This window comes from Hypanus sabinus, chromosome 14 (genome assembly GCF_030144855.1).
Source record: "Hypanus sabinus isolate sHypSab1 chromosome 14, sHypSab1.hap1, whole genome shotgun sequence".
NCBI classification, from domain to species: domain Eukaryota; kingdom Metazoa; phylum Chordata; class Chondrichthyes; order Myliobatiformes; family Dasyatidae; genus Hypanus; species Hypanus sabinus.
This window is the reverse complement of record NC_082719.1, coordinates 10,238,760-10,264,170: the sequence shown is the minus strand read 5'-3', so window position 1 is coordinate 10,264,170 and position 25,411 is coordinate 10,238,760. Positions and strand designations below refer to the sequence as shown.

The window sequence follows — 25,411 nt, the reverse complement described above, 5'->3', positions numbered from 1 at the left end:
TTCTATCAGCACATCTGGATTACTAACTACTTGATATGTAATACTAAGATTAATCTTAAGTTCTCACTTGTTCACAGGCAAATTTGTAACTGTCTTTATTGAAATCTGATTTAGAGGTTAACATCTCACCAGACAAACACACTGTACAGAAAGTATGTTCGACATGGGCGGTGGTTGGGTGGCTTGTAGAAAAATAAACTACATGACACACCCTGGTGACTAACAACCTAAAAATGACCCCAGTTTTTGCATAGCTGTTGGCCCTGTCCACAAGAGGTCAACTTCAAAATTATGTTGTTTTGTTCACTGGGTTGAATAGTATTAGCTTCATGCATTAAAAGCTAAAAATTCTCTTTACCTACTGTGGTGAACTATGTGCCTGTCTGGACACGCCCCCTGCTGACTGCTCCTGTGGCTCCTCCCACAGGCCCCTGTATAAAGGCGATCTGAGGCCTGAGGCTCGGCCTCAGTCTCCAGGTCATAGTATGATGGACACTCACTCCTGGTTCCTTCTTCCAGTCAATAAAAGCCGATATCTCGCCTTACGTCTCAGTGTGAGTTATTGATGGTGCATCCATTTTATTGACTGGAAGTTTTAAAACATGGAAACCGTTTTGTGTCCGGAAAGGTTGGATTTGGACCCTCAAGACCCTGACGCAGCTCTCGCTTTTGAACACTGGCTTGCATGCTTCCAATCGTACTTGGAGGAGGTTCATGCAACTGAACCCGCCGTTATGCACAGAATCCTACTCTCGAGGGTCACCCCCAAAGTTTACTCCATTATCCGGGACCTGCCGACCTACGAAGGGGCACTGGATACCCTCAAAAGACAGTACCTGCGGCCGGTGAACACCGTCTACGCAAGACATCGTTTAGCTACCCGGCAACAGCGGCCTGGCGAATCGTGCGCTGAGTTTCTCCGAGCACTACAGACACTCGTCCGAGCTTGAGACTGCAAGACGCTCACGGCAGAACAGCATGCGGAGCAGTTGGTGCGAGACGCCTTTGTGACGGGACTGAGGTCAGTGTACATGCGCCAGTGGCTGCTGGAAAATGCTGACCTTACCTTACGCTCGGCGATAGAGACGGCCAACGCTCTAGAAGCTGCTTTGCATAATGCTGACGCTGTCCAGTCACGTGATTCCCCGTCGGTTCCGTGGACACCTCAGACCCCGCCACCGCCGGCTCCCGGGAGCAAATTCGCCAACGCCGTTGCCAGTCGCGATTCCACGAGCTCCCCAACCCTGACCACGGCTGTGGCCCGTCAGAAGCCCGTGTGTTATTTCTGCGGCCATAAAAAACACCCTCGACAACGCTGTCCAGCGTGAGAAGCGACCTGCTCCAGCTGCGGAAAGCGGGGCCACTTCGCCAAGGTCCGTAAGTCTCAACCTCGAGCGGAGTGCAGCGCTGCGGGTGAAACGTGGGGGCCGCCATCTTGCATGCCCGGATGTGGGCGGCCATCTTTGTCGACGTCAGCACGCCCTGCCCCCGACCCTCCGATGCTTACCGGGTACCCTGGATGTGGGCGGCCATCTTTGTCGACGTCAGCACGCCCCGCCCCCGACCCTCAGATGCTTACCGGGTACCCCGGATGTGAGCGGCCATCTTTGTCGGCGTCAGCACGCCCCGCCCCCGACCCTCGGATGCTGACCAGGTACCCCGACAGCGACTCAACTCTGGCCACTGTAACTCTCGACCAAAGCGCCCCACACCAGCTTGCAAGGTCCATGATGGACATCCAGGTGGAGGGGCACAGGACTAGCTGCCTGTTTGACACGGGCAGCACTGGGAGTTTTATTCACCCAGACACAGTGCAACGCTGCGGACTCGCAACGCGGCCGGTCAGTCGGAGGTTCCATTTGGCCTCTGGGTCGCAGTCCGCAGACATCCGGGCGGGTTGTGTAGCAACATTGGTGGTGCAAGGCACAGAATATCGGAACTTTGAGCTACTGGTCATGCCTAATCTGTGAGCACCTGTGCTATTGGGGCTGGACTTCCAGAGCCATCTCGAAAGTGTGACTATGGTATACGACGGACCCCTCCCACCACTCACTTTCAGGAATCCTCAGTTTTGTGGGACTTCTTCACATACCCCGCTACTGACCACACACACACACGGACACACACATCCCATCCAGAACCAGGCCAACAGCTGCGCTACCGACACCACTTGCAGCCTCTCCACTCTCAAGGTCCCTCCCCCACCGCTGTTCGTCAACCTGACCCCTGACTGTAAGCCTGTGGCAACTAAAAGCAGGAGGTACAGCGCGGGGGACAGGGCCTTCATTCAGTCGGAGGTGCAGCGGCTGCTCAGGGAGGGGATCATTGAGCCAAGCTCAAGCCCTTGGAGGGCCCAGGTGGTTGTTGTTCGGACTAGGCAGAAAAATAGGATGGTGGTGGACTATAGTCAAACCATCAATAGGTTCACGCAGCTTGACGCGTACCCCCTACCCCGCATCACGGATATGGTCAACCAGATTGCTCAGTACAAGGTGTACTCGACAATAGATCTGAAATCCGCTTATCACCAGCTCCCCATCTGCCCAGAGGACCGCCCCTACACCGCCTTCGAGGCGGGCGGCAGGCTCTATCACTTCCTGCGCGTCCCTTTCGGTGTCACGAATGGTGTCTCTGTCTTCCAGAGGGAAATGGACCGGATGGTGGACCAGTACCAACTGCAGGCCACATTTCCCTATCTGGATAACATCACCATCTGTGGTCACGACAGGCCAGATCACGACGCCAACCTCCAACGATTTCTCCAAGTGGCCGCAGCTCTGAACCTTACTTATAACAGGGACAAGTGTGTGTTTGGAACCACCCGCCTTGCTATACTTGGGTATGTCGTGGAAAACGGGGTTATTGGCCCTGATCCCGAATGTATGCGCCCCCTGTTAGAACTCCCTCTTCCCACCACTCTCAAGGCCCTCAGACGGTGCCTGGGTTTTTTTCCTATTACGCCCAATGGGTCCCCCATTACGCAGACAAGGCACGCCCCCTGGTCAGGTCTACCTCGTTTCCCCTCTCTGCTGAGGCCCGCGCGGCCTTCAGCTGCATTAAAGCGGACATTGCCAAAGCTACGATGCATGCCGTGGACGAGACCACTCCCTTCCAAGTGGAGTGTGATGCCTCCGATTTTGCTCTGGCTGCTACCCTCAATCAGGAAGCCAGACCAGTAGCATTCTTTTCTCGCACCCTCCAAGGCTCCGAAATTCGGCACTCCGCGGTGGAGAAAGAAGCCCAGGCCATAGTGGAGGCTGTTAGGCACTGGAGGCACTATCTTGCTGGCAAAAGGTTCACCTTGCTGACCGACCAGCGCTCAGTTGCGTTCCTGTTCAGCAACCAATAGCGGGGCAAGATCAAAAATGATAAGATTTTGCAGTGGAGAATAGAACTCTCCACCTACACCTATGATATCCTGTACCGGCCTGGCAGACTCAATGAGCCCCCTGATGCCCTATCCCGGGGAACATGTGCTAGCACACAGCTCGACCAGCTGTACACCCTTCATGCACAACTTTGCCATCCAGGGGTCACCCGATTTTACCATTTTGTGAAAGCTCGGAACCTGCCATACTCCCTGGAGGACATCAGGACGATGACCAGGGACTGCCAAATTTGCGCTGAGTGCAAACCGCACTTTTACCGTCCTGACACGGCACAACTTGTCACGGCCACCCGCCCTTTTGAACGACTGAGTATTGACTTTAAGGGCCCCCTTCCCTCCACTGACCGCAATGTCTATTTTCTCAGTGTTATCGACGAGTACTCATGGTTCCCCTTTGCCATCCCCTGCCCCGACACCACTGCCACGTCCGTCATAAAAGCCCTGCGCCAGCTCTTCACTCTGTTCGGGTATCCCTGCTATATCCACAGCGATAGAGGGTCCTCCTTTATGAGTGAGGAGCTGCGCCAGTACTTGCTAGCTAGGGGCATTGCTACCAGTCGGACCACGAGTTATAATCCCCGGGGTAATGGCCAGGTGGAGCGGGAGAATGCCACAGTGTGGAAGGCCACACTTTTAGCCCTTAAGTCAAAAGGGTTGCCGGTCTCTCGATGGCAGGAGGTCCTCCCTGAGGCACTGCACTCTATCCGCTCTCTGTTATGTACGTCCACCAATGCCACCCCTCACGAACGCCTATTCTCTTTTCCCAGGAAGTCTGTCACTGGGACCACCCTACCAGTTTGGCTGATGTCCCCGGGGCCAGTGCTGCTCCGGAAACATGTGAGGAGCAATAAATACTCCCCGCTGGTGGAGAGGGTTCACCTTCTCCATGCGAACCCCCCGTATGCTTACGTGGTCTTACCTGATGGGCGGGAGGACACGGTCTCCATCCGCGACCTGGCACCCGCGGGTGCAGCAGACCACTACCCTGAAGGCTCTCCGGTAACTATGAACCCTGCACCAGAGGTGACACCGTACTCAACAGGCCCTACACAGACTCCTCACGACACTTGTATACCGGGCGTTTCGTACGCATTTATACCAGGCGCCTCGCACATGCGTGAGGGATCACCGGCGCCTAGTGGGCAGGAACAAGCGCAACCTCCGTCCACTGTGCAATCACCAATGTCGCCGGCATCCGTGCAATCACAGAAGGTGCTACGTAGATCGCAGCGACAGATTCGACCACCTGATAGACTTGACTTGTAAGAAACTTCGCCACATGGGGACTCTTTCAAACAAAGGGGGGGTGAATGTGGTGAACTATGTGCCTGTCTGGACACGCCCCCTGCTGACTGCTCCTGTGGCTCCTCCCACAGGCCCCTGTATAAAGGCGATCTGAGGCCTGACGCTCGGCCTCAGTCTCCAGGTCATAGTATGATAGACACTCACTCCTGGTTCCTTCTTCCAGTCAATAAAAGCCGATATCTCGCCTTACGTCTCAGTGTGAGTTATTGATGGTGCATCACCTACTGTCTCCATAAAAACATTGCAGTGGGGAGCTAAACTTTGGAAGTCTTTTGGGAAATAACTATGTTATTCAGCATTTGCTATGTATCAACCATTGGAAATAATTCTATCACAATGCAGTAGTTACCAATACTTGCAGATCATTACAACATGAAATTATCAATATCTGTCAATGAACCATAAATTTTTTTTTATATATTTGATAGAAACCATCTTCAAATGATACAGCTGAGAAAAGTATCACATACTTTCATTGACTAATTGGATCAATTTAAATGCAAATATGATAGTTTAAATAATCATGTGATGAGACAGAGTCTTATAAGAAATTAATTAAAGAAGGATCGTGGCCAAAACGTCAGCTGTACTCTTTTCTATAGATGCTGTATTTCTCCAATATTTCATTTGTTTTGCTTGGATTTCCAGCATCTGCAAAATTTAAACTAGAAGCTTATATACTCTATGAATAGTTTTAATAGCTGTTTGTTCCTATTAAAGCAAAGCTGAAATCTTCTCAAAGACACTCTAAAATATTAGGCTTTCCAAACAACTTCTGTTGATTCATACTCAGATCAATATTCTAGAAAGATTAGTTACTGAAGGAAGAAAACACAAAACAGACATTTGGACATGACCAACAATAAGCACAACCTATCCAGACCAGCTTACTTGATAAGAGTGTCAGGGGGCTGAGGTGAGTGTAGTTGTCATTACTAATGAGAAGGTGATTGGGAAGCTGAAGGGTAGATAAGTCACCTGGAATGGATGAATACATCTCAGGGTTCTGAAAGAGGTAGCTGAAGAGCCATTCGTAATGAACTTCCAAGAATCACTAGATGCTGGAATGGTTCTAGAGGACTGCAAAATTGCAAATGACATTCCACCCCTTAAGAAGGGAGGCAAGCAAAAGTCAGTATATTATAGACCAATAAGCCTATCTTCAATGGTTGGGCAGATGTTGGAGTCCATTATTAAGGATGAGGATTTGGATTAGTTAGAAGCACATGATAAACTAGACTGAAGAAAATTAAAAACAGGTGTATTACAAGTGTAACCAAAATTAGAGCCCATGATATTACCGGAGTTTCTATCATGGATAGAAGATTTGCTCACTGGCAAGGAGGCCTTTTCTGGTTGCCTACTGGTGACTGGTAGTGTTCCGCAAGGTTTTATGTTGGGACTTCTTTTCACATTATTTCCCAGATATGGATGATGGAAGTGTGTAATGCTGAGGCTTTATAAGGCAGAATAGCATGTAGTATTGTGAGCAATTTTGGGCCCGTATTTAAGAGAAATGTGCTGGCATTGGAGAGGTTCCAGAGACGGTTCACGAGAATGATCCTGGGAATGAGTGCTGTCATATGAAGAGCGTTTGATGGCTCTGGGACTGTACTTGCTGGAGCATAGTGAATGAAAGGGATCTCCTTAAAACCTATCGAATATTGAAAGTCCTAGATAGAGTGGACATGGAAAGGATGTTTCCTAGAGTGGGGGGTCTAGAACCAGAAGGCACAGTCTCAGAATAGAAGGACATTGAAGTAGAATAAAGATAAGAAGGAATTTCTTTAGCTAGAAGATGGTGAATCTGTGGAATTCATTGCTACAGTCAGTGGGTATATTTAAAGTGGAGGTTAATAGGTTCTTAATTAGTAAGGGTATCAAAGATTATGGGGAGAAGGTCAGGAGAATGGGTTTGAGAGGTATCTTAACTCAGCCATGATGGAATGGCAGAGCAGACTTAATGGGTCGAAAGGCCTAATTCTGATTATATGCCTTAGGGTCTTCTATTACCTCTTCTTCATTAAATTGTTCTCTCCAGTACCTTAACTACTGTATCTTTCTTTTACTATCTTCATCCCTGATAAAGACAATTACAAGCTACTTATGTTCTGTACTCTGCATCCCAACACCCCATAGTACTCATATTATTTATAGGCTTACAGAAGACAATTTAATTCTCTTTAGTTGCCATTTCAGTCTGTTTTCTTTCTTATTTCCCTTTTCACTTTCTCTCTTATTCTTCTACATCAGACATATTCTCAGCTAGCATTAATTTTACATCAATGAATTAATCCCTCTTTCTGCATCTTATTTCTTTCTGTTTGGTTCATCGTTTAACAGGTTTTGACTTTGTTTTCTGTCTTCCACTCTTGGCAATGTACACAAGTAGTTTTCTCTTGGCATGCTACCCATTATTCAATTAGTTTTATTTACAAGTCTTTGACTCCAATTTATCTCAGATAGATCTATTTCCAACCCACCCAAATTAGCCTTCTTCACATAAATATTTTTGTTACTGTGGATTTCTCCTTTTCTTTGCTAATCTAAAGCTTGGTCACCACTTTCTAAGTATTTCTATGCTGACAATTATCTGACTTCATTTCTTGGAACAAAACTCAGTAATGTTCCTTTCTTATTGGACTGGAAACAAATTGATCTAGAAAGTTCTCTGAAAATACTTCAGAATATGTTTCTTGAAATCTAAAAGAATTATTCCTTATTGACATTATCTGCTTACCACGTGTACCCTGACAACGATTTTGTTACTCAACCAAGCCTGTTTCAAAGTTAATAAGTTGCATAGCCAGTCATGATGGAGCCACAACTTCCTCCATTAAACTCTGGGAAAAACAAAACCATCATTTTTGGGTCCCAGTTAAAAATACTGTATACTTGAAACTAGACAAGGTTGAAGGCAATTGTTTCCAACCACAATGTACTAACTGACACAGAGCCAAGCTTCCATCACATATCCTCTCCATTATTAAGATGAATTACTTCCAATTCAGTAATCTTGCCTAGCAACATCACTGCTTCAGCTAAAACAACACTGAAACCTTTATTCAAGCCTTTGCAACCTCCAGACTTAATAAGTCTAATGTTGTTTTCACTAGTGTTCCTTTATCCATCTTCCAAAAACCTTAGGTCATCTAAAGCTTTATTGCTCATAACTTATCTGAATATGTAATACTCATTAAAACCACAAAATACTGTAGTGCAAAGTTGGGATCTGAAACATTTCTCAAATGATATTTTAGAATCTACTGATCACTGAGTGCTTTTGGAAAACATCAGGACTGAAAAGGTGAAAGTCAGCTTTCAGACTTGGGGCAAGCTTACAGCTTTCAAGTGATATTTCTCACAGGCAGTCTGTGAAAGACTCAACAATAAAATGGCATTTTTATGATTTCAGGATGTCCTAAAGCAATTTATAAACCATGAAGTAGTTGTGAAGTGTATTTATTGTTATGACATGGTCTAGAGTCTGAAATATGTCTATAATTTTTAATAATGCAATAACAAGGCAACTGTGGAGAAAATAAGGAATACATTTTAAATTAAGATCAATGAATCTAGAAAGGTTTGTTCTGGAGAAAATGCCCAGTTATGTATTTTTCCATCTTTAATATCACAAACCAGAAAGCTCCAAAGGATCTAACTGGGGGGCAGCTAAAGTGGTTGAATGTTACCAGTGTATCACATTCTCATTTTTCACTTCTACACCCGCAGAGTTGCAACTCCTTATGGTGGTTTTGAAAGAGCTTCCAAACTTGTAGGTTTGAAGCTACCGAAGCTGGATTTTGCATTACTGGAACCAGAGCTCAGATCGCCTGTTTTCCAAGATGGGACCGCTGGCCGGCCAAGCTTCAACAGAACTGCCCAAGGATGGACATCTAATAATGATCCCATTGCATTTAAAGATCTGTCTTTGGAAGTAACCGTTCCTGAAACAGATGACCTCTAGAATATTAGTGTGGATTTAATTATATTGATAACACATTTTCCTTTATTATACATATATAGTGAGTCAATCAACTTGAGTTGATATTTCCTAGCAAACAGAAAATAATCCAAATAAATATGTATTCTCATTCAGTATACGTAAAAACCTATACCAGAGTCTAATGTTGTACAAATTTTCAACCAGGCCCTGAATATTCTCAGATTGTCTACTCCTGCACTCCCAAGACATTTTTATAGTGCAATAGAACCTTGATGAATGCATATAAATAACATTTCCACAGGCCACATTTGTGAAAATTGTCCAAATTTTGGGTCTAATTTTTATATGGCTATATAAGAATCTTAAAATGCCATAACATATTGAATGATTCCTGTATAAAAACAAATCAAAAGGTTAATTTTGTAGCATTAGTAAAATTTTGTCATTGCAATTAAACTTCTATTGAATGTACTTGTAGGGTAGCCATGTGGTTCACAGTATTTCATTCTGACCAGCTGACTACTGGCCTCAGTTTGTACATTAAGCAGTGAACTTATCTGTCAGTAATAATAAACAGATCATTTTATCAAAAGCTAGAATGTACACTTCTCCTTCAGCTTTCAGTTGTTTTCCTTTTATTTTCTTTATTTCCTCTCCTTTTCCCTTCTTTCTCCTGAAGCAATGAGAAACACAGGGACCTTTCAATATTTAATAATTGGCAATCAAGCTTTGATTAACTATTGGTATTAAAGGAAATGACTGGCAAACGTTAGGCTAGGTAAACTAACATTCATGGACACACATCAGAAGCCACTACCTACATATAGAGAGAATATAACCTACAGTTCTTCTGATTTTTCTCTTCCTCACTCCAAACTGGGTTATGGTCCCCTTCTCTACTGTTCCTCCAAATATTTAGTGTTCATTTTTAAGATTATTTTTGATTGTGTCATGCAAGACCTCATCAGGCAATGGATCAACAAGTAATTCTAACTTTAATTCTTTTGGTAAATCCATTGCATATTGATTCATAACATAGTTATCTTGATGTTAATAAGCTGATTTCATGGGCAACTGCTAACAATGCCACTTGGAAACTTCCTCACTGCTAGGGATCAGTGCAGATTAAAACATTCTACTAACTGAAATTAAGGTGAGAGAAGAAACCAATTACAATTCCAAGAGAAAATATTCATCCAAATACCAGGTTTTTAACATTTTCATTCATTTAAAGTTTGCATAAATGTTACTCAATGGAGTGTTTTAAAGTGCCGGTGAATAGAAAGTCTCATGCAAAATTCTATTGTTGTGTGATCAGCATGTTAGACCATAACAAATCACTTGCTGTAAACATCTTTAATTAGTATAATAGTAATCAAACAAGAAGCTGAATAATACAGTATAACAATATAATAACAGAACGTTGATTTGTAATGGCATAGAAAATATTTATAATAATAGCCGATAACTCTGAGTTTTCAATGGTAGATATTACAGATGTAGGTTCAGTTAAAGGAGACTTTGTTTTATATTATTGAAACTGTAATATAAACTAGATTTATACTGCATCACTTTAGTAGTAATGCAAGTGAGAATTGTTTTTGTGAGCGCTGATTTGAAGTTAGAACATCTTTAATGTAAATTAGTCATTTCATTCAATTTTGCCAAAGAAGATATCAAGATTTCACAATGAATCTTCCTCATTAATTTCAGAAAACAATTGATACACTCCTGACTGCTGGTACATTCTCCTACTTACCATGAAAATGTTTAAATCATCCAGGTTTTACACGATGATTCCTCGGAAATTTTGAATGGCTAAGGAAATACACCTCTGACTAATTTTAATTAGGCCCCTACCTTCTACAGACAGTGTTGTGATGTGTTAACTGTTTTACTGAAATACGACTGTATTTAGCAATTTGTCACAGTTCTTAAATGGTTGATGTGCTTCTTGTACAATAAATTTTTCTGAGGTGCACCACCCGTTCTGTTTGAAAATATAGTAACTGTTGTGTTTGCAGTCTGACTTCGATCAGGTTTAATTTCACTGGCATGTGTTGTTTTGCAGCAGCAGTACATTGCAATACATGAAAAGACTATAAACTACAATAACAACTATAAACGTTAAAAATAAATTGAATATGTAGTGCAAAAAAGAGCAAAAAATTAGTGTAGTGTACATTCAGAAATCTGATAGTGGAGGGGAAAAAGCTGTTCTTAAAACAGTGGGTGTGTGGCTTCAGGCTCCTGTATCTCCTCCTTGATGGTAGCAATGAGAAGAGGGCATGTTTTGGGGGATGGGGGTCCTTAATAATGGATACTGCCTTCTAGAGGCATATTCTTTTGACGATATCCTCATTGTGGCGGAGTCTAGTGCTCATGATGGAGCTGGATGAAACTGTAACTTTCTGCAGCTTTTTCCAATCCTGTACATTGGCCCCTCCATACCAGATGATGATTCAACCAGTTAGAATGCTCCCCATAGTACATTTATAGAAATTGACGAGAGTCTTTGGTGACATGCCAAGTCTCCTCAAACTCCTAATATTGTGCCTTCTTTATAATTACATCAATACGTTGGGTCCAGGATAGATCTCTTCAGAGATATTGACACATTGGAACTTGAAACTGCTCATTCTTTCCACTTCTGATTGAGGACTGATGCATGTTCCCTCAACTTCCCCTTCCAGAAGTCCACAATCAATCTCTTGGTCTTAATGACATGGAGTACAATGCAATTGTTGCAACACCTCCCAACCAGCTGATCTGCCTCACCAATGTGTCTCTTCAATGTGGAGGAGCCCACACCGGGAGCACTATCCCACCTGGAAGGACTGTTTGGGGCCCTGAATGGAGGTGAGGGAGGAGGTGTAGGGGCAGGAGTAGCACTTAGGCTGCTTGCAGGGGCATTGCCGGAAGGGAGATCAGTGGGGAGGGTGAAACGGACAAAGGAATCACAGAGGGAACAATTCCTGTAGAAAGTGGAGAGAGAGAGGTAGGCAAAGATATGTTTAATGGTAAGATTCTCTTGGAGATGACAGAAGTTGCAAAGAATGATGTGTAAGATGTGGAGGCTCACGGGGTGGTAGGTAAGGACAAGAAGAACTCTATCACTGTTAAGGCGGAGGGAAGATGGGTTGAGTGTAGATGATTGGGAAATGGAGAAAATGCAAATGAGAGAAGCCTCGATGGTAGAGGAAGCCCTATTCTTTGAAGGAGGACATCTCTGATTCCTGGAAAGGAAAGCTGCATGCTGGGAATAGATGTGGCAGAAACGAAGGAACTTGGAAAGGCTATGGTACTTTTACAGGAGACAGTGCGGGAAGAGATATAGCCAAGAGAAGCATGGGAATCAGTAGGTTTATAAAACGTGTCAGTCGACAGTTCATCTCCAGTGATGGAGACAGAGAGACAAAGAAAGGGGGAGGAGGCTTCAAAACTGCATGGTGAATTTGAGGGCAGAGTGGAAGTTGAAGGCAAAGTTGAAGAAATCGACAAGCTTAATGTGGGTGCATGATGCAACACCAACATCATCGTCAATGTACCAGAGGAAGAGTTAACATTACCGGGGAAGGCTTGGACCCTGGACCTCTCTACCTTGCCAGTGAAAAGGCAGGCATAGACTGAGGACCGTGTGGGTGCCCATGGGTACCCCTTGAGTCTGGAGAAAGTGGGAGGAGCCGAAGGAAACATTTTTGAGGGTGAGAACCGGTTCTGCCAGATGGAGGAACATGGTGGTGGAGGGGAACTGATTGGTTCTTTTATTGACAAAGAAGCAAAGAGCTATAAGGCCTTCGAGATGGAAGGTAGAAGTGTATAGGGATTGGATATCCTTGGTGAAAATGAGGGGGACAGGGCTGGAGAATTGCAAGTTAGTGAGGAGATCGAGAACATGAGAACTGTCACGGATATAGGTGGAAGGGACTGAATCAAGGAGGATAGAATGGAGTTGAGGTATGAGGACACAAATTCAGTGGGGCAGGAGCAGGCAGAGACCATTGGCCTACCTGGTCAGTCCAGTTTGTGGATCTTGGGTAGGAGGTAGAAGTGAGGAATGTTGGGTAAGGTAACTGGCTGTGGGTGAGAGTTCTCCAGAGTTGATGAGATCAGTGATGGCATCTATGACATTTTTCTGATGGTCTGGATGGGGTCCTCTTCAAGGGGTAGGTAAGAGGAGGTATCTGAGATTTGCTGCCTGGCCTCGGTAAAGTAGATGTCAGTCCGCCACACTACAACAGCAACCCCTTTGTCTGCGGGTTTGGTGGCAAGGTTGGGATTGGTGCATTCAGAGGGATAAGATTCAAGAGAGTGGAGTGCTGAGGTTGAGACAGTTGATGTCTCGTCAGCATTCGAGATGAAACGATCTAGACCAGGCAGGGAACTGGAGTGGGGTGTCCAGGAAGAGGAAGAGGGATCATTGGTGCAGGGTGTGGATGGAATTCTTGCCAATGGCGTGAACTCAGAGATGGAGGCAATGGAGGAAGAGCTCAGCATGCAGCAGGCATGGAACTCCCTGAGGTACAGGAGAAGAGGGACAAAGGTTTTGTCCTTGCTGAGGACAAAACGTTCTGCCTCAGAGAGTGGAAGGTTGGAGGGAATGGTGAAGAAAGGGCAAAGATTAGAGATGGATCAGAAGGTGGAACAGAGTTGCAGAGGGAAGGGTTGGGGTGATCAGGGAAGATGGGGGTTCCTAGGACCCATCTGATATGTTCAACATCAGCAGCAAATTGCAATTCAACACCTCACCTAAGAATGACACACAATAATACAAAATTCAAAAGCTGGGGTCACTCAGGTCTGTTCTGCCATTCAGTATTATCATATTAGAACGTGGGCCTTCTACATTAACTTTTTGTTTCCAGAAGGAGCTCTGCAAGATCCTGTAGTACAGTAACATTGATCTGTTTCAAACTATCTGAAATATATTCTATTTTCCATAATTTTCCAATCAAAGTGAAAATCCTTGCTTTTTTACTCATTGTACTCCACATTCTAATTTATTGTCCATTCAGTGTACTTGCACATGTTCTCTACTTTCTCCACAGTTCCCTTTCCACACAAGGTTAAATTTTCAACCAACTTGGGTACTTTCATTTCGTCTGGGTTGTCAGCAGAGTTTGTAAAAATGAAGACTGGATAATAGTCGCCTATTTTAAATATTCACTTATTCCCTCTCTCTGTTTTCTCTCCTTTAACCAATTCTCTATGAATATTAATACATCACAAGCAATTCTATGAGTCTTCACTTTGTTTAATAATCTTTACTGTGTTGGTTTATTTTACATCTTTAAAATGGACTACATTCATTGATTCTCACTTATTCTCAGTTATTTACATCATTAAGTCTAAAAGGTCTGTCACTATTTTATTTTCATAAATCACATTGACTCTTCCTAATTGAAAACTCAAAATTTTCTAGTCCTGTCCTGAAGAAGGATCTTGGTCCAAAACATTGACACCTTATTCCGTTCCATGCATCCAGCATTTTGTGTGTGCTGTTTTGGATTTCCAGCACCTGCAGACTTTCTCCTGTTTATATTTTCTCTTATCATGTTCATAACAACGGACTGCATTATTTTATTAACAACTGATGCCTGACCACATGATCTGCTACTTCCCATTTATCTTAGTTCTTCTTTCTTAACTCGTAGTGTTAAATTTTCTGCTTTCTAATCCGCTGGAACCGTTGTGGAATCTATGGCATTGTTTAAGACCATCACTAAAACCCTCATTTCTAAAGACACCTGAAATATTAACTCTGTTTCTCTCTCCACTGATGCGACTGATTCCCTGAACATTCCCAGAATTTATCCAACTTAAAGAAAAACGTAATTGCTGAAGGTGCTGATTGGAAGATTGGGTAGAAAATTAAAAACAAATGAATAACTAAAAATTAATAAGGCAAGAAAAATGAGATGTAAAAACACACGCTAAGGCTTCCTGCACATACCTGAATAAAGTTAACCAAGTCAATAAAATCAAAAACAATAATTAGGTACTGGAAGTCTGAGGGAAACATGCCAGAAACACTCAGACGGTTAGACAGTACCTGTGGAATGAGAAGCAGAGTTAATGCATCCGCTGAAAGACTTCGGTAAGATGGTGGCGCGTTCCAATGCAGCAGCCTTGTTGGGTTCAAACAAAGGTGAGATTGTGTGTCCTTGATATCTGTTTTACAATGACAAGAAGCTGCTGGATATTAAGAACATCAATATAGCAGGTCAACCCCATCAGCGAGTGGTGGAGCTGGACTTGTGCACCGTGTTGCTTCAGTCACCTGGGGAAGAAGGCATAACAGTCGGTGCACTATCCAATGGAAGTAATTAGCTTGGATGTTTTTCTTGTGATCACAAGTCCCTGTTGGACATTGGTGATGTGAAGTACCGTGATTCTGATTCACTGGTTCATTGGTGAGTCTGATGGATGGGGAGCTGCAGTGTTTGTATTTGTTGTAGTGTGGACAGGACCTTTTTGGTTTGGGGTCATCTGTTGTGGTTGTTGGTGAAGTAGATGCCGTAGCGGGCTGTGTGCCGTTGGATTCCATACTGAGTTGGGGCTGACTTTTGCCTTTCATGCTGCTCTCCAGTGTGTGCTCCTGGGGACCCAAACTGGAGTGAATCAGCATTTGCACAAGATGAGGAACTGCTATGGGCTGTTCTTGCAGAAATGTGGCTCCAGGAGAACATCCATGCACCATCAATCCATGGGCCATGACACTCAGGGACCTGGACTGTATTATTTGGTTTTTATGTTAGTTTTTTGTTGCTGTATGTTTTTCTGCTAACATAATTCTATGTGCTGTGTGTGTGACTGTTAGTACAATGCTTTGCACCCTGGGCCCAGAGGAAGGCTGCTTCATTTGGCTGTATTCCTGTGTATGGTTGAATGATAATTAAACTCGAACTTGAACTTAAAGACCTGTCAGCAGACCTAGGAATGTGACAATATAGTTTTAAGTTACAAAGTGTGCAGATAGGAGATAGAAAGAATAAACAGAATATCTTTGTTATACCATGGACACACCAGTATATCTTAGGCAAACTAAATGGCTGCCCCAATTATCTGAAGTTTAATGGAAATAGTTAAAAGGTACAAAAGATACAAACTATCATTTAACTGAGTAACAAATAATATATTTAAATGAAATACAGAACAAATTAGGAACCTATCAATACTACCACAGTAGAATAAAGCTGTGTATTCGTTCTTAATAGTTATTGGTGGAGGAATTCACCTGTTGCATTTTTCAATTGACTGTAAATTAACAAAATCAATGCGGACATCTAGGGTAGATAGTGGACTGTCTTGGAGCAATGCTATTCACAATTGTGTCCTCCAAATCTTCATTTTCATTGTAACATTCAAGTTTATTGTTGATATCTTCAAATTTAAAGTTCAAAGTAAATTTATTATCAAAGTATATATACATATGTCACCACATGCAAGCCAGTGATTCATTTTCTTGCAGGCATACTTAATAGATCTAATTACTGTGATAGAATCAATTCAAAGACTACACTAACAGGGCAAGCAACCAGTCTGCAAAAGTCAACAAATTGTGAATATGCAAAAAGAAAATAATAACAGTAATAATAATAATAATAATAATAATAATAAAATACTGAACTTGAGATGAATTGTCCCTGAAAGTGAGTCCAGTTCAGTGGGAACAGTTCAGTGCACCATTTGCTTTGTGATCTCTTCATTTTCTACCTTCAATAGGACCCATTGCTGTCTCAAACTTCAGGGAATACAACATGGTAGAGAGGAGCCATGGTTAATGAAAAAGGAAAACATTTTGGAAGTGCTTGTCTGGAAGCTGAAGGTCATTTGTATAGATATGATAAAGGTGGAGAAAATTGTATTTTTGTATGCATAAGGCAAAGTGAAAATAGTCCTTACCAAGGCTTTTGATATTAATGCTTGAAAGTTTCTGTTGTCATATATACAGTACTTCCTTGTAGAAAAGATGAGGCAGGAAAAGACTGAAGCATTTTCTGATCTGATTTATTTGTATGCTCCAACATCTGCAATAAAGAGATAAATCTCTTGCACCTCATTGTCATTACTGTACTTAGTTTTGTTTTGTCCATAGATCATCAGCTCTTGATTCGCTATTTTGTATTCCTTTTAAGTAACTGACTGCAAAACCCCACTGCCATTCCTCCCAGGCCATAAGGATGAAACAATGGGCTGAGTTGAGCTGGATCTTCTTCAGAATAAATTTGGGCCCAGTTTAGAAAATGTAATGGTCTTCATGGTTTCTCTTTTTCTAGTCCTATCTTGCATAATCATCTTCTCTTACATTCTCTGCAAGATTCAACATTTCATGATTGGTGTTGAATGGGCATTAGGCATTTTGAAGATCTTATCATTGATAATCGTTTTGTAATTTTCCAGCAACTTTCTGCAAAGTTCAATCTACCTAATGCCCACTTCTTTAGATACCTTCAAATTAGATATTTCATTAATCCTTTATTTTCCAATTTTCCTGTGATGCCCAAGAAAAACGTTGTGGACCTGTTTCTTTCTATTAATCCATTGGGCAAAGGCTTAATTTTGTTTACTTGTCATAAATTAGTGATCCTAAGGTGTGCCCTCTTTGATAAACTTAGAACTGCTTGGGAGTATGATTTAATTATTTCTTTTTCTGATGCAGTTTGGGACTCAATTCTCAAGTCAGTTAATTCAACCTCTCTATGTGCTCGCCACTGTCTTTTACAGTTTAAGGTTGTACATAGGGCTCACATGTCCAAGTCTAAATTGTCCCGATTTTATCCTGACATTAGTCCTGTTTGTGACAAGTGAAAAAGTGGCAAGGCTTCTCTTATCCATATATACTGGGCTTGTCCTAGTCTAGAGAAATTTTGGAGAGAAATTTTTTTAAAATTTATCCCATATTCTTAATTTCCACTTAGAACCTTATCCTCTGATTACTCTTCCTGGTACCTTGGGTGAGGTAGATACACATTTGAGCCTGACTAAATGTTGAACATTATCTTTTGCCTCTCTTTTGGCTAGATCCTTAATTCTTCTTAGGTGGAGAGATGTTGCCCCACACACCCATGCTCAATGGCTTAGTGATATTATGTCCTGTTTAGACCTTGAAAGAATTCACTACTCACTTCTCAACTTGGACATAAAGTTTCAGAAGGTGTGGCGACCTTTTCTTGAATACTTTCACAACTCCTTTTTAGATTAAGTCTATTTTCTTTAATCCCTTACTTTCAGCTTTTTTCTCTCTCTGTAAGTTCTATGGTTTTCTTTTTGTTTGAAATTTCATTTTAGTTTTGGTAGTCAGCATTATTATTCTTTGTTTTAATTTATATTTACAGTTTTGGGGGTTTAAATTATCCAATTAATTTTTTTTACATCTTATAATGGTTGGCCTGGAGTTTTTTTTTCTGTGGGAGGGTGGGGAGGATACTAACTTTATATGATTTTATTCTGGGTGCTATTTCCTTATTGTTTTGAACTATATAATTGATATGTTTATTTTGCACTGTATTAATCTTCATTTTGCTGTTGGGTTTTTGCTTGTAGTGGTTGTAGAAATGCATTAAAATCAATAAAAAGAAATTTATTATCAAAGTACACATATGTCAGTATACACAACTCTGAGATTTATTTTCTTGCAGGCATTCACAATGAATACAAGATTGAATTAAAGACCGCCCCCAATAGGACAGGCAAACAATCGATGTGCAAAAGACAACAAACTATGCCAAGATAAAAAGAGATAATAATAAATAAACAATATATATTAAGAACATGAGATGAATCCTTGAAAGTGAGTCCATTAGTTTAGTGATGGGGGGAGAGTGAAGATGAGTTAAGTTCTACCCCTATGGTTCAAGAGCCTGATGGCTGAGTGGTAATGACTGTAGCCCCTGTACCTCCTTTCCAATAACAGCAGCGAGACAAGAGCATGACCTGGATAGTGAGAGTCCCTGATGATTGATGCTGCATTAGAAACACAGAAAACCTACAATGCAGGCCCTTCAGCCCACAATGCTGTGCCGAACATGTACTTACTTTAGAAATTACCCAGGGTTATGCATAGCCCTCTATTTTTCTGAGCTCCGTTTACCTATCCAGTTGTCTCTTAAGAGACCCTATTGTATCTATCTCCACCACCATCGTTGTCAGCCCATTCCATGCACTCACCACTCTCTGCTTAAAAAACTTACCCCTGACATTCCCTCTATACCTACTTCCAAGCACCTTAAAACTGTGCCCTCTTGTGTTAGCCATTTCAGCCCTGGGAAAAAGCCTCTGACTATCCACATGATGAATGCCTCTCTTCATCTTATACATCTGAGACAATGCTCCCTGTAGATGTGCTCAAGGGTGGGGAGGGCTTTACCTGTGATGGACTGGGCTATATCCACTATGTTCTGTAGGATCTTCCATTCAAGGCATTGGTGTTTCCATACTAGGCTGTGATGAAATTAATGAATATACTCTCCACCACACATCTGCAGAAGTTTGTCATATCAAATCTTCACCAACTTTTTTCATAACGGCACTTACATGCTGGGCCCAGGACAGATCATCTGAAATGATAACACCAAGGAACTTAAAGTTGCTGACCCTCTCCATCTCTGATCCTCTGATGAGGACTGGCTTATGGACCTCCAGTTTCCTTCTCTTGAGATCAATAATCAGGCTCCTCAGTCTTGCCTACATTGAGTAAAAGGTTATTGTTAGAGCACAACTCAGCCAGATTTACAATTTCCCTCCTTTTTTCACCACCTTTGATTCAGCCTACAACAGTAGTGTCATCAGCAGACTTAAATATGGCATTGGAGCTGAGCCAAATGGTCGTAACTATAAAGCAAATAAAACAGGGGGCTAAGTACACAGCTTTGTCATGTTTCTGTGCTGATGGAGACTGTGAAGGAGATGTTGTTACCAATCTAAACTGACTAGGGTCTGCAAGTGAGAAAGTTGAGAATCTAATTGCACAAGAAGGTATTCAGGCCAAGGTCTTGAAGCTTGGTGATTAGCTTTGAGGGATGACGGCATTGAATGCCGAGCTGCAATTGATAGAAATCATCTTTGTTGTCCAGGGTTGAGTGAAGATGCAATGAGATGCCATCTGCTGTGGATCTGCTATTGCAAATTGTATTGGATCTAAGTCACTTATCAGACAGGAGTTGATATGTTTCAACACCAACCTCTGAAAGTACTTTATCACAGTGGATGTAAGCGCTACTGGACTTTAGTCAAAGAGGTATTGGTGCTTTTGAAGCCTACAGGTATCTCAGACTGCCATAGTTCCTAACCTTTGCTCAAAGGATGGTCAAATCAGAGTATCTGAATATCTCAGCCATTTCTATATGAAACAATACAGTACACTTCCAGTTATATCTTGGGAAACCACCAGGGCTCCAATCATTTTCCTCTTCTGATAATAATCTCAATAAGTATTTTATCAAAGACAGAAATTTTAAACAAAATGAATCAGCATAAAATAACCCCAGAGTTAGGAAAAACTATTAAAAAAATCAAAGCCTAGCTTTCTTTATATGAATACATGTAACATTTTAATATGATAAATGATTTAACAGCAGAGATAGCAAGATGTGATCTCATAGTTACTAAGGAGATAGGGTTGCTGGTGAGCAGGGATGGGTGTATAATATACCTGGTTATACTATTTTCAAAAGAGCAAATGAAAAGGAAAAGTTGGCAGGGTAGCATTGCTGATCAAGAAGGTATCAGAGTGCTGAGGAATCATGATATAGAGGCAGAAAAGAGTGATGTAAAATCAGCTTGGGTTGAAACCATAAATGGCAGGGCAAAGAAAGGGGAGTAATCTTTTGATTTGCTGGAGCATAAATAGAGAGGCAGCAAGATATTTAAAGGGAATTGCAATTGTTGTGGAAGCGTTTAAGCTACATATTCATTGGCATGGATACCATTAAAAATAATTGTGGAAAGTATCAGGTGTTGCTGTTGTGTATTTAATACTTCAGTCATATTTTTTTTGCCACAATATGTTTATTTGCATTTTAATACCATGAAATACAGCTTTTACCTTCCTATACTTTCTTATATTATTCCGAAAATACAGAAGTTGCTGTAACAAGACAACAAACAAGACAACACACAAGCAGACCTGGTGAGGGACTACAGAGGTGATCAAAAGGGGGTACTTGGAAAGATTAAGGAAAGAACTGGATCACTCTTCTACCCAGTGGAGACAGCGTCTGATGTTACTTGGAGACAACACGTCAATCAGCTGAGGAGAGCACAGTGAATTGTTGGAGAAGAATGGTGTTCAGAGCTGTCAGAAGCATCCCTTGCAGTCCCAGAGTACCCGAAGAAGGCCCGAGGACCTGAGATTGTTTCACAGGCACAAGTCTCTCCTTCCAAGCAGAGTGTCTCCCTCCTTCACCCTTTGTCATGAAAGACATTATCCTAGAAATCCTCCACAGTGATGAAATCTTTAGGCCTGAATGGGACAATTTAAAATTTACTATGCTCTGGATGTCTGTGTAGTTGTTGTATTATATAGTATACTGTGTATATTTGAGATGCATTCTCTATTGAGTTGGAGTTTATAGCTAAGCAGGGAGAGGTGTTGTGTATTCAATATTGCAATCATATTTGAATTATATTCTAAATATATTATTCGGTTAAGCATTCTTTGTTGTTTGCATAATTCATTATGGGTTATATGCAAAAGTACATGAATGGCATATGTCAGCAGGCCACTATGGCACAAATACACATTTCACTAAAACAAAAATGATGTAGGCATGTGTTATCCCTGGCTCCCCATGTTTTTCTTTCGATTCCTTTTATGTTTGGGAGTTACAAAATATAACAGTTGCTGCTTAAAGCTATATGTTATAGAACCCAACCATTTTTGATTTGGCCATGTATAATGAGGAGGGATTGAATGATGAATCACAAAAATCCAGCAGATTGGTCCAACAAGTATACAACAGTATAGCCCTGTGGTGAACTACATATACCTGTCTGGACACGCCCCTTCACTGACTGCTCCTGTGGCTCCTCCCACAGACCCCTGTATAAAGGTGATTGGAGCCACAGACCCTTCCTCAGTCTCCAGGATGTTGTGTGATGGTCACTTGCTGCTTGTGCTTTCTTCCAGCCAATAAAAGCCTACCTTAACCCACGTCTCAGAGTTATTGATGGTGCATCAGATAGAAAACAATGTCACTCCTTTTTTCATAGAGGAAGGAAAACAGGAGATTGGAACCTTTTAGCATCTAGCAGCAAAACATTAAAAAGTCAATTTTGAGAGAAAACGTAATACCAAAACAAGCAGTATCTGTGTTGTTGGCAAGGTATTGGGTTCAATAATAAGATTAAATTACCAATCATTCATAAAAACTGAATATAATGGAAGCAGGTTAATATGGTTTTATGAAAGGTAAATCAACCTTGAAAAACTTGAACACCAGAGCAGCAAGGGCTTGAGTTTCTGGGAAAAATGAGGAAGGTGCAGGACAGATATACTCCAAAATCAAAGAAATACTCAAATGGTAAAATAGTACAACCATGGCTGACAAAGGAAGTCAAAGATAATGTAAAAGCAAAAGAGAGGGGATACAACAAAGCAAAAATTAGTGGGAAGATAGATGATTAGGAAGCTTTTAAAAACCTACAGTGAGCAACAAAAAGAATTATTAGAAGGGAAAAGATGAAATATGAAAGCAAGCTAGCAAACAATATCAACATGGATAGAAAAAGCTTTTTCAAGTATATAAAAAATAAAAGAAATGAGAGTGGATATAGGACCTCAAGAAAATGAGACCAGAGAGATACTAAAGGGGGGGGGGGTGGCAAAGTGATTGCAGATGAACTGAATGAGGTTTTTGCATCAGTTTTCTCAGTGGAAGACACTAGCAGTGTGCTAGGTGATAAAGGGTGTATGGGAAGAGAAGGCAATGCAGTTCCTATTACAAGGGAGAAGGTGCTCAAAGAGCTGAAAGACCTAAAAGAACATGTTACCCAGACCAGTTGAACTGCACCACAGGTTCTGAAAGAGGTAGAAATTGTGGAGGCATTGGACTTGGGCATGGTGCCAGAGAACCACTCTTTAAGAAGGGACAGAGGCAGCAGAAAGTAAATTATAGACCAGTTAGCATGACTTCAATGATAGGGAAGATGTTGGAGTCAATTGTTAACGATGAGGTTATGAAGTACTTGGTGTCACAGGACAAGATAGGACAAAGTCAGCATGGTTACCTTAAGGGAAAATCTTGCCTGACAAACCTGTTGGAATTCTTTGAGGAGATTACAAGGAGGATAGATAAAAGGATTCCAGTGGATGGTGTCTATTTGGACTTTCAGAAGGCCTTTGACAAGGTGCCACACATGCTTACCAAGTTAAGAGCCCATGATATTACAGGAAAGTTACTAACATGGTAAGAGCATTGGCTGATTGGTAGGAGGCAGCCAGTGGGAATAAAAACATCCTTTTCCAATTGGCTGCCAGTGACTAGAGGTGTTCTGCAGGGGTCGGTGTTGGGACCACTTCTTTTTATGCTGTATATCAATGATTTAGATGATGGAATAGATGGCTTCATTGCCAAGTTTGCAGATGATGCAAAGATTGGTGGAGGAGCAGGGAGTGTTGAGGAAACAGGTAAGATGCAGAAGGACTTAAACAGATTAGGAGAATGGACAAGAAAGTGGCAAAGGAAATATAATGTTGAAAAATGCAAGGTCATGCACTTTGGTAGTAGAAATAAATGTGCAGACTATTTTCTAAACAGGGAGAAAATCCAAAAATCTGAGATGCAAAGGAACTTGGGAGTCCTTGTGCAGAACACCCTAAAGGTTAACTTGCAGGAAGAGCCGATGGTGAGGAAGGCAAATGCAATGTAGCATTTATTTCAAGAGGTCTAGAATACAAGAGCAGAGATGTGAAGCTGGGGCTTTATAAGACACTGGTGCGGCCTCACCTTGTGTATTGTGAACAGGTTTGGGCTTCTTATCTAAGAAAAGATGTGTTGGCATTGGAGAGGGTTCAGACAAGGTTCACAGTAATGATTCTGGGAATGAAAGGGCTATTATATGAAGAAAGTTTGATGACTCCAGGCCTGTACTCACTGGAATTTAGAAGGATGGGGGGGGTATCTCACTGAAACCTTTCAAATGTTAAAAAGGCTAGACAGGGTAGATGAGCAAAGGATGTTTACCATAGGACAAGAGGGCACAGCCTCAGGATAGAGGGGAGTCCATTTAAGATGGAGATCTGGAGACATTTCTTTAGCCAGAGGGTAGTAGACTTGTGGAAGTTGTTACTACAGGCAGCTGTGAAGGCCAGGTCATTGGGTGTATTTAAGGCAGAGATTGCTAGATTCTTGATTGGCCACGGCATCAAAGGTTGCAGGGAGAAGGCCGGGGAATGGCACTGAAGAGGGGTAAGAAAAGGATCAGTTGTGATTGAATGCCGGAGCAGACTCGATGGGCCGAATAGCCTAATTCTGCTCCTATGTCTTATAGTCTAATGGAGAGTGTGTGACAGACAGTGTAGATAGAGCAGAACATGTAGATTCAGTGTGGCTAGATTTCCAACAGACATTTGATAAAGTGCCACATACAGTACTCTGCAAAAGTCTTAGGCATATTATATATATATATATATATAGCTAGGTTGCTTAAGACATTTGCACAGTACTATATTTGTTAACATGGAGCAGACAGCGAATTTGTAAGTCTGGTGGGAGCAAAGGGTGTTGGGTTTGGTGAGGGGTAGAGCGCCATGGAAGGGGTGTGAGACAGGTGGCAGGGACAGAGTGCCATGGGTGGGGGGTGGCATGTGTGCAGACACACCCAGCCCTGAGACATCAGGCAAGGTCACTTGATTCCAAACAATTAAGTTATTGATCGTTAAGAAAGTCGCTCTGGTGCTTCCCCCTCTATACCCCCTTTCTTTACCACGATTCCCCTCTCCCTTGCCCCTTTCCACTCTCAATTGACAACAGACAGCCTGGTCAGAATCAGGCTTATCATCACTCATATATATCGTGAAACTTGTTTTTTTTTCTGCGGCAGCAGTAGAGTGCAATACATAAAATTACTACAGTACTATGCAAAAGTCTTAGCCACCAGAGCTATATTTATGTGTCCAAGGCTTTTGCACCATACTGTAAAATGTGATAGCAACACTGAAGAACTATTGTGAACTGCGACGCATGAGAAACTGCACATGAGCAAATAACACAATGATCTTCTTCCTCCTCCTGCTCCTATTGTCTACTGTCTTTGTAGTATTTAATTTGGAAAATGATGATTGGCTAGTACCCTGTGTGATTCACTTCCAGTGAATTTCTGTGGCTTGTAGTCACATGTTGACTGTGCTCATTGCTTTTGTTTTAACTGGCTTTATCACCCACTTTCAGGTCAGCTGTTGTTTTATTTGCTCCCATTTCTCTGTGCTAATTGAGAATTCCATTTTGCTTATGTTTGACTCGCAGTTGTTGCTCTGTTGCGTAACTTCAAACAATTCAAATAATTCAAAGGGAACACAGTTCCTGGGGATCATTTTTTTCTGAAATGAAACATTAACCCAGATTTGGCGAGTAATATGTGACTGAGCAACGTGCCGGCAAGATACCCTCAAATGCCTATGCAACTTCTTGTGGTGCTACAGAAAAGAATGCAGTGTGTTCCTGCTAAACAAAACACCTAACTTGATAGTAGTTGGGCATCTTTGCAGAAGTCTATTTTTGTGACAGTTTTCACATACAATGCATTCACAAGCAAATAATGGAAGCATTCCA

General features: G+C 42.0%; 3 protein-coding genes across 18 annotated transcripts in view; 2 read left to right on the top strand and 1 right to left on the bottom strand.

Annotated features, from left to right (window-relative positions):
- Positions 1–8,660, top strand: part of LOC132404555 (myozenin-2-like) — a 50,677-nt gene extending 42,017 nt beyond the window's left edge. The window contains exon 5 of the mRNA XM_059988761.1: positions 8,426–8,660. Coding sequence (XP_059844744.1) covers positions 8,426–8,660 — 235 coding nt within the window. The remainder of the gene's footprint in view (positions 1–8,425) is intronic.
- Positions 1–25,411, bottom strand: part of LOC132404552 (uncharacterized) — a 111,415-nt gene that overhangs the window by 41,009 nt on the left and 44,995 nt on the right. For 5 of the 16 annotated variants that reach the window (XR_009515572.1, XR_009515574.1, XR_009515573.1 and 2 more), the window contains 2 exons: positions 19,009–19,325; positions 8,657–16,669 (listed from right to left, as the gene is read on the bottom strand). Coding sequence is in view for 1 of the 16 variants with exons in the window: in XM_059988759.1 (XP_059844742.1) it covers positions 19,176–19,325 (150 nt within the window). In the remaining 15 variants the exon portion in view is untranslated. The other 11 variants (XR_009515576.1, XR_009515575.1, XR_009515577.1 and 8 more) reach the window with 9 other exon arrangements.
- LOC132404554 (uncharacterized protein K02A2.6-like) lies at positions 3,599–4,654 on the top strand. The gene has a single exon (XM_059988760.1). The coding sequence runs from the start codon at positions 3,599–3,601 to the stop codon at positions 4,652–4,654; it is 1,056 nt and encodes a 351-aa protein (XP_059844743.1).

Excerpts from the sequence above, each read along its gene's own strand:
- LOC132404554 (XM_059988760.1), top strand. The coding sequence starts at position 3,599 with ATGACCAGGGACTGCCAAATTTGCGCTGAGTGCAAACCGCACTTTTAC.